At 35.8% G+C, this 9,760-nt stretch overlaps 1 protein-coding gene across 1 annotated transcript; it reads left to right on the top strand.

Moving 5' to 3' along the window:
• The first annotated feature begins 6,270 nt into the window (after positions 1-6,270).
• On the top strand, positions 6,271-8,636 carry LOC104601589 (uncharacterized). Its single transcript, XM_010264983.2, has 2 exons — positions 6,271-6,501; positions 7,763-8,636. Exons 1-2 carry the CDS (start codon positions 6,334-6,336, stop codon positions 8,306-8,308), a joined length of 714 nt encoding a protein of 237 aa, XP_010263285.1. The 5' UTR covers positions 6,271-6,333; the 3' UTR covers positions 8,309-8,636.
• Positions 8,637-9,760: the final 1,124 nt, after the last annotated feature.

The following is a 9,760-nucleotide window of genomic DNA, read 5'->3' as shown; positions in this document are numbered from 1 at the left end:
TATAATATATATATCATCATTTTGGATATTTATCGGATCAGATCAATGTATATCCAAATTCGATTTGATTATACTGAATCTCGGATTCAAATTCAGATTTTCGAATACTGCATACAGGCCTAATGGAGCCAATCTAGTGTTCAGTATTGATCCTGCTCCCATCTTACATAAGGTGAGTTAAGCCTCAGAGCCATGGTTTTGAAAACCGGATAATTGGCCAGTTGACTTGAGAACTCTTCAGGTAATCGGTTCCATTTTACCTTAAAACCATTTCTGGGCAAAAAACTGTTGGTTTGGTCAGAAACCCATTAACCCAATTAGTTGAACCATTGACCTGAACAATGGTTTTTTATTGTATTTTATTTTAATTATTTTTAATTTTTAAATTTTAAATTCAGAATGGATCATCCATTCAAATCAGATGATTGGACCATTTGACCCGAGAACCAGTGACCAAACGGTTTCACGAACCCACTTGTTTTTTAAAACGTTGCTCAGAATTGGGATCTGCTCCTCACAAAGCACACCTCACACTAACCTCATAGCCACATCCACCCTGAATTAGGAACATCTCCCATGAATAATAAATACAAGTATAGGACATGGGACATGTTCCCCATGTACGACCAGGACATGCTTTGAGATCGGTGTGAGGCGAGGAGCAGATCCCAGACTCCCTTGCTGAGAGCATTAGACCAACTTTGCATCAATAGCTGAAACGAAAGCAACTCCCATGATTCAAGTTTTCCCTTTGCCTTGTGTTGGAAAATGGAGTCACTGTAACTTTGGAGGAGAAGCTCTGAGGTACGTCTGTCTTTAGAACGTTATTTGCCCCCACTCAGTTTCACTGAGTTTGCTGTTGGGTTACAGGCAAATCCGTTCCCAAGATACAACAGAGCCTTGGGCGAGAATCTGCAACCAACAAAGTTGAAGAATCTCCGAAGAAACCTTCTGTGAGACTGTAGCAGATCGGACTGAGAGAGAGAGCGAAAATAGATTTCAAAAATGTGTGTTTTTGAAGTCTGATTCATGCTCCTTAAATAGTTTATGAAGAGGTATGAAGAAAAGGTAGGTGTTGGTTCAGAGAAGGCACCTTAAACAGTCACAATTTCAAACATTTTGACTATTTAAAAAGTAGTTAACAGTTAATGACTGTTAACTTTGAATTGTGCCTCTTGATCACACCCGATCGAATCGTGACCGTTGATCTCATCAATGTTGATCAACGGTCAGCATCGCACCAAAACCAAAGCCACCCTTTGCTAGCCACGCGGCGTGCAAGCAAAGTGCACCTCTAGAGTGCCTCATTGCACCGCGCACACATGCGTGCATGTTACATGGTATCAAACCCCCATACTCTCATCTACTATTTCTAAGAAGTGTAAATCTGCTCTTATTAAAATTCTGAAAACAAAGCAAATAATTTTCCAATGTGGGACAAATTCAAAACTGAGTTTTATAAGAGAAAAGTTATTTTTTCAATCAAGTGTGCACATGCAATTTCTCATGTAATTGACCAATCAAACCCATTGAATTTTAATCTCATAAATCCTAACACTTTGTACTATTAAAATCCTGAAACCCACATATTCTTACACATTGATTGGACATTACTGTTCAGGGATCAAACCAACCCCCAAAACTATATACTTGGTTGGATTAATAAGAATATGCCTCACTGGTCACTGCCAACGGAGACAGCAATCTAATACTTAATGTACATTGGGTCGATGATGTCTATGTTTTACGACAATACCCTTGTGTGGGTTAAGTGCTCCGTGCTCCCCACGAATGTGTGCGGTGAGTTTGGTAACAGATAACCAGAGTTTCTGCCTGATTCATTGTAAGCTGCTCTTCAATTCGTACGGTAGCATTCCGACGAGGATGCCAATCTGTTGCCTGAAATCTCGATCCAAAGAAGTCTACTTTGTCAGGGACTAAAAGAAATGAAAAGACATCAGCTTCCAATCCAGTCCACTCTTTTTGGAGCACTTAGATTCAAAATGGGTTTTCAAATCTGGTCATGATTCAATGAAGGCCTCCTCTCAGTGCCGGCCGGACAGGCGCAATGGCGCATTATCCAGTGTAGTAGTACTGATGTTGGATGGGAGCTGATGAGTGATGACTGCGGCCAACTCAAAGTAGGGCATGTGGCATCGATTACAATTTCAATAACAGTATAAAAAAAAAAGTAGCTCCACTGTGAGGGAGAGCAGTTTGTGAATCAAAACCTTTTTCAACATTTGATGGACAAGTCAGCCAATAATTCTGGTTTGCTGATCAGAGTCCGTGCTCTCACCAGACACCCCAGGTCCGGCAACCATTTTAGCCACTTGAATTGGTAAGAAACGCCCCGTCTTCGTCTTAATATTCGTTTTGATTTATCAGCTTTTTGTGTCAATTAGTGGTGTACGTGTAAACAGGGAAAATTCCCAATACTACTTTGGCTCAAATGATAATTTGGCCCATGAACTTTAAAATGTGATAATTTATTATCTGATAAATTTTCAAGATGTGACAATCTAGTAGCCAAGCTTTTAAAATGTGACAATCTAGTACGTGTCGGTCTGTAAATCAGTCATTAAGTGACATTTGAAAAGTCAAAAATGCCCATTTAATGCCATCTAATTCTCTTTATCAACCATCCAAACGTTGACAAAAATTGAACAGTCCCAAATCCTAGCCTCTTCTATTCAAAAAAAGTTGATGACTGTTTAGAAGAATCTAAAATTTGGGACTATTTATTTTATTATCAATGTTTGGATGGTTGATAAAGAGAATTATATGATATTTTTTGGACACTTTTGACTTTTCAAATGTCACTTAATGGTTGATTAACGGACTGATTAATGGTAAGTACTAGATTATCATATTTTTGAAAGTTCGAATAATAGATTGTCATATTTTAAAAGTTTGAATACTGAATTATTGCATTTTAAAATTCAGGGGCCAAATTGTCAATCGTGCCAAAGTACAGGGTCAGATCAAGAATTTTTCCATAAACAAATGTTGTGTTAGATAAGGAACTTTATTAGGCCATTGTGCGCATCCCACTGGCATTGCATGCTCAGTTAGAAAATGAAAGACACCAACGCCCTAAAAGTTGGCGAATTGACTTGAATAAATTATTAAATTGCAATACCCACACAAATAAATAAATAAACTTGGATAAACCGGATGGTCGGACTTTCAGCCGGCCAAACTTGTCCTAGATGGTTGATCCAACCTTCATTCAGTGCCTGAATTAAGATATTTTCTTATGGTTAATAAAAAGAAACCTCCATGAAAATGGCTAATGCCAGCCATTTCTTTTTGAAATACAATTATTCAGGGGTGGAGTATGGAAATTATTATAACGGGGCAAAAATATAAATGAAGTATTAATGGGTTCATAGGGGTGCTAACCATTGAGATAGAGAGTGGGGAGAGGGAAAAATTTACATGGAAATACAGTGGGGATTTTCTGAACCATAAGGGGGTCATGGCTCCCCTAGGTCTCCCTAGCTCCGCCCCTACAATTATTGATGATCTTCTTAGGGATACGTTCAATTATGATACCCAAAAAAAATTTATAATCAACCGGTATCATAAAAGAGGTAACAACTATATAATCAAATGTTTTAATTGAGACATCATAAATTTAGGATTGAAAATTTCCGACCCAACCCGCTTGCTGTATCTGAGACAATCAAAATGCATATAGCATTAGGGTTAGGTTGGGTTATGGTTATCCATTTTCAGTCAAGACATTTGTTTGTTCGAGAGTAAAGAAAATTTTATTAAAAGAGAGAAGACAGAAGAATATGCAAGGTTTAAATATTTTCAATCAGTCTGTATTCTTAATATATTTGGGTCAGTGCAAGAAGAAAGTTTGTTTTCTTTCTCTTCATGTACTTAACTACATGAAAAAGTTGGTTAAGTTAAATATCTTCTCAAATGGGTCGATATGGATAGATTTAAATATCGAAATGAGTTGACAAGGAAGTGATGTTTTAAGGATATATATTTACATAGTTTTAAATATTCAAATGGATTAGGTTGGAATATCGCAACATATATATGCACATTTTAATTTAGAAAAATGGGTTCCTAATGGATGTGGTTGGTTGGTGGATGGATTGGCTTTCTTCAACCCTCATCCAACCCAACCAAATCCATCCATCTACCACTCCTGCGTATCACAACAAAAACTCGTTAGAACATTTGTACAAAACAAATTAACTACGTAATTTTAATTTTATAATTAATTGGGTAAGATTAGTACCCTCGGCCAACAAACAAAGAAAAAGTTGGATGAAAAGAAAACTAATCTACTTAAAAGTGGAGGGGAAATAAAGAAACAAATAAATTAAAACAAGTTGTTTCTTTTGTAATGTTTTAATATCATATCATGCCGAGCATTAGGGTTACTGTAATGCCACTTGATTTCTTGTATTGTATATCATGAACTTTACAAATATTAAATATCAATATGACCATAATGATCATGAGAGTTTAGCAAAAGTTTTAGTGCCAATTCCCAACCTGATGTGACCTTACTCGTGTATTTAGGCTTAAAACCAGCAGTATGAGAGATGCTCACATTGGTGGAGTTTAATATTGAGCATGAAGACTACAGAATAAGCAAAGAATTTTGTAAAGAAATTAATAAAATAGCTTCAACTTCAACTAAACAAGAAGAGAGAGAGAGAAAGAGAGCAATGACAAATCTAAGTAGAAGCCGGTGTGGTTAATTGCCCTCACTGATATTTAAAAATGTTTTATATGTATACGAAGAAATTTAATTTTTTTTTTTACAATTGCTTCCATTCAAATAAAATAATAAGAGGTCAAATAAAATTTGACTTCTAAAATTGAGTCAGTTTTCATGGTGTGCTTGACTCATTTATAAAATTTATAAGATATCAAGTTGATTTCATTGGTGTGCTTTCTCAAAATAATCATAGATTTAAGTTTCATACAAGTAATTTTTAATTCATTTTATTAATAATACATAATATTTTAATCATTATTTGGTTCAAATTCAAATTAATATAAACAAATCGAGAATTTGGATATATCTATGCCCTATTTATTTTCATCCATTTGTAGATCTGATCTATTTCTGTGGGGGCTTTTAAAACCCATATTGTTGTAGCTTTTGATTATATTTTAGAGTATAAATTCATCATGGGGTTGCCTACATGAATCCTGTTCAATCTTTCTGTTCTGTTTAGTGTCACAAATAACCTGCACGAGAACAATGTGGGATGAGGATTCAATCATCACCTAACATGTATGAAGCTGCATATTTCAAGTATTGAGAAAAGATGAAAATATGAAAAGATGCATAGCTATCATCAAAGGCATTGAACTGTCCCTACGCAATTTGTTATTAGGTATAGGTAGGGTCAGTTCCAAATTCATGGAACCGAACCCCATCCAGGCCGGTTCCAAAGATTAGGGATTTACCCTACATGAACTAACCCGAAGAGCCAGTCTTGGTTGGCCTTAGAACCATCTTGCCTTGAAAAAAATCCCAAAATACTTTGAGGATGTAAAGATTTGAACCTAAACACTCATGGTTATAAACAACATGGTCTCACTTGATCATTGAATCATTTAAGTGACTTGATCAATTTTCTATAATTTAATATTTGTATATAACAATTAAAACAAAAGTTAATATTTACAAAATTTAAATTATAATGTTATGTTTTGAACTATATACCAATATATTATGATAATTTACAATAATCAATTTAATAAATAGAGGTAATATAAATTTTAAACTATATGTTATCGTCGTCATCGTCATCATCATCATTATTGTTATTCAAAAATAAAGTTTCTAAATAGCAAGTTCCATTTTTTGAAGGAGGGGACAAAGAGAGAATAGGTTCCACCGGTATACCCTAGAACTGATCTTGATAGAATAGGTCTCAGTTCTAAAAACTTGAAACCAACCACGATAGATTCCAAGTTTTGCCTTTGAAAACCAAACTGACCCGGCCCATCTCACCTCCACTGGCTTCTATTGTAAAATTTTGCAACGGTATTCTTGTATATATTCTTGGAGTAGTGGCACTTGAGTTATTATTGAGAACATGGAATGGCATTCATTAAGGTAAATGACCAAAAGTTGGGTAAACTCCAACCTTTAGGAGCAAGGCTTGTGTTTTAGCTAGTAAGTAAAAAAAGGATTTTTTCTCTGCTATGGTCATTCCCCAAATCAAGTCCAAGTCCATTTAGTTATCACTCTATATAAAGGGAAACTGTGTCTTTGCAGAGCAAACCAAGAGAATAAGTTCTCATACAAGAGCACACGAGAGAGAGAGAGAGCTAGAGAGAGAGATGGTGTGGAGGAAGTGCTATCTGGATTTGGTCTTGGTGCCATTAGGGTTTCTGGCCACCTTTGTTTATCATATTTGGTTATGGCATAGAGTTCGAACCCAGCCCTTCACCACCACCATTGGAACCAATTCCGCTGGTCGACGTTTATGGGTTGTGACGATGATGAAGGTAATGTAAGGGAAAACCAACTTTCCCTTCTATCTACTCACATAATGACACAAATTGCCCACTTTTACAATCGACTTTCTGTTTCTCTTATTTATTTTCTATCAAACCAAACACAGCATTTTAGGAGTGGTTCTTTGATGTACCACTCTTATGGTTAGAGCTTTTCAAACTTAAACCTTTTGAAACCAAAGCATGCAAGAAAGATTAAGCCTTTTTTCTTTTTTTTTTTTATGACCAATTGAACATGCTGTGTTTAATGGCGCACTGTGGATATATCACTGAGCTCATTTTCTTGTTTACATATCATCCCAAAGATATGATATCTGGAAAGCTACCAAATAGGAATGCTTCATCAATAGATTTTGATGGCAATGACCATGACTGTAGAATATTCTCCATCTTTCGGCTTGTTGCATTTATATATGGGTATAGTTGAGAATAGCACATATACGATATACTCTGTATATGTCATATGCATGCAATAATTAAATGACAAGTGCTTTTTGAAAATGTTTACAAATTTGAAGGTGCTTTTGCTTTTTGTTATATATGTATCATTTGCAGTCTAAGACTGGATTAATAGAACAAAGTGCCAAATATTCGAGTAACATTTGTTTTGAAGAAACCTATTTTATTGTATTCATTATGGCCCAGTTTAGAAAGAATACAAATGCAAATATATACAGTACAAATACATACAAAATAATATAAAATATAAGGTTTTGCACTCTACATGTTTGCATTTATACTCCTTTATTTTTCAGCAACACAATTATATGGTAGGGCATTATTGCTTGTGTGCTTCTGATCAGCAATCAAAAGGGCTACCATTAACCAGTATTGTTGGTCATCTTGCTATACTGAGTGTTTTGGAGTAGGTACAGCATTGTAAGTACGTTCAATGACACATGTTCTTTAAAATATCCCAACCTATCCTTGAAAAAAATTAAAAAATAATTTTTGACCATTGTCAGAATATTTATTAAGTACTTACTAGATTCGATCCATTATGCGAGAGATGACTTAGCTGAGAGGTGACTCAGTTGGTGATTTGATTCTCACAACCACCAACTTCGAGAAAAGAGTAATTAGTGTGGTGTGTGTCACCAAATACAAGGAAAAAGAAGAAAACCTCTGCCATTTCTTGAAAAAATTAAGTGGCAGCTCTCACTCAGCCTCCATTCATTTGCATGTTTGTCAGTCCAATATTTTCTTATAACAATGTTTTCTGACTGTGTTTTATGTGCATTTATCTCATCAGGATAATGATAAGAAGAATATATTGGCCGTTCAGACCATTCGAAATGCAATTATGGGTTTGACCCTGATGGCCACCACATCGATCCTGCTTTGTTCCGGCTTAGCTGCAGTCATCAGTAGCACATATAGTGTTAAGAAACCACTTAATGACACTGTCTATGGGGCGCATGGTGAATTTATGGTGGCCTTGAAATATGTCACTCTCCTCTTTATCTTTCTCTTTGCATTTCTATGTTATTCTCTATCTATTAGGTTTGTGAATCAGGTGAACTTCCTCATCAACTCCCCGCAGGACCCTTTGGGCATAGTGACTCCAGAATATATCTCTGAACTACTGGAGAAAAGTTTCACCCTCAACACTGTTGGCAACAGGCTTTTCTATTCAGCCTTACCTCTTCTTCTTTGGATCTTTGGTCCAGTACCTGTCTTCTTGAGTTCAATAGCCATGATTTTAATACTATACAATCTAGATTTTGTTTTTGGGACTGGGAAGAGTGGGGTCAAGGGAAAGGTGGGCGAGATGGACAATGATTTTGTATCACTGTGAATGAGACAATTATCAAAGTGTTCTATCAGATTGATTGTATCAGATGGGTTCCTTTGGTATATATGCACTCAAAGGCTCTACAACTGACTGAATGTGAAGACATGTTGCTTTCCATCTTTGTATCAGATGGGTTCCTTTGGTATCAGGTGGGTTCTCTCCACTCTTTTTTTTTTTTTTTTTTTTTCTAGTTAGTTACCTAAGGGCAATCATGTTCTTGGTTGGTCTCTGATTGTTTTCTCCAAGGAAAAGATCAGTGAAAGAGGGGTATCTCAGCATATTGATTATGTTGTAATCACCAAACTTCTAGATTATTCAGAAGCCCATACTATATATTTTATTGTTCAACAACCAGAATATGTTACAATTTAAAGGGTTTTAAGACAAGTGCTCTTTATTGCCTTTAATTAGTATAAGTTAATTTTAGCCATCAAAGTGGTGCTTAGCTGGTCTGGTTGGACTCTTGCCTAATCCATATCAGCTGGTTGGCTGCTTTTTCTAACCCCATCTCTGAGATTCTAACTCTCAAAAAGAGAAGAAAAGAGTGTCAAATTTGTCTTCTATGGCCAAACAGATTACATCAATTGATGTATTGGGGTATTTATGCCACCGGAGAAAGAGAAATACATCAATTGGATGCTTTGTAGCATTCCTACTGCGAAGTTCCAGTTGATTTAATTGATAGAACACTACCACTTTGGCTTGACCCGGTTGGCTTAACCTGAGAACCCCTGATTGCTCTGTTAGCATTTTTTAAGCGAAAATCTAATGAATGTCAAGATGTTCATTGATTCAACTTTTGTTCATATGCTGCATTTGGTTTGAAGGAAAAAGTAGGGAAAGGAAGGGAAAGATAGGAAACCTTTACAAACCGTGTATAGGTTTTACTACCATTCCCTTCCTTTTCTTACCCTTCAAACCAAATAAGCCATCAAATATAATAAAAAAATTATTTAAAAAGATAAGAAAGAAAAGAGGATACATGTGCATGCACCATGCAGTAGCCTGATTCAAGGCAGAAAGAAGGCTGCAGAAAGGAAAAAGTACAACCGGCCCATATCCGAATAGCCCAACCGATAACTGACCACCCCGATTCCCTTTACCAACCTCAACCTCCCCAAACTTACTTTTATGGGAAATGCACGGACAGGCCCATTTCAGATTTCTGAATTCTTATCTTTATTTTAATTTGACTATGAGGTGGCAATCTAAAGTGGACTTCATGTCACAATTTTGGGAAAATTTATGATGCGGAAAAGATATGATATGGGAAGAGTTTTGACCAATCAAAATTCACTCATGAATTTTGATAAATAACTTGATTGGCTACAACGTTTATGATTCCAATTGACTAGTTAAAAGTTTTTCAGATATCATATCTTTTCCATATTATAGTCGAACCCCACAATTTTCCTTATTTCTCTTTTAATTTCAAAATTACCCTTGACTTGTGAA

Source organism: Nelumbo nucifera, chromosome 8, assembly GCF_055504915.1.
Source record: "Nelumbo nucifera cultivar China Antique chromosome 8, China Antique-T2T, whole genome shotgun sequence".
In the NCBI taxonomy this organism is placed as follows: domain Eukaryota; kingdom Viridiplantae; phylum Streptophyta; class Magnoliopsida; order Proteales; family Nelumbonaceae; genus Nelumbo; species Nelumbo nucifera.
This window is presented reverse-complemented; position numbering and strand designations above follow the sequence as displayed.

Bases quoted from the DNA above. Each gene is read 5' to 3' on its own strand.
- LOC104601589 (XM_010264983.2), top strand. From the start codon at position 6,334: ATGGTGTGGAGGAAGTGCTATCTGGATTTGGTCTTGGTGCCATTAGGG. The intron at 6,502-7,762 runs GTAATGTAAGGG...TTATCTCATCAG, and splicing joins GGGTTGTGACGATGATGAAG to GATAATGATAAGAAGAATAT.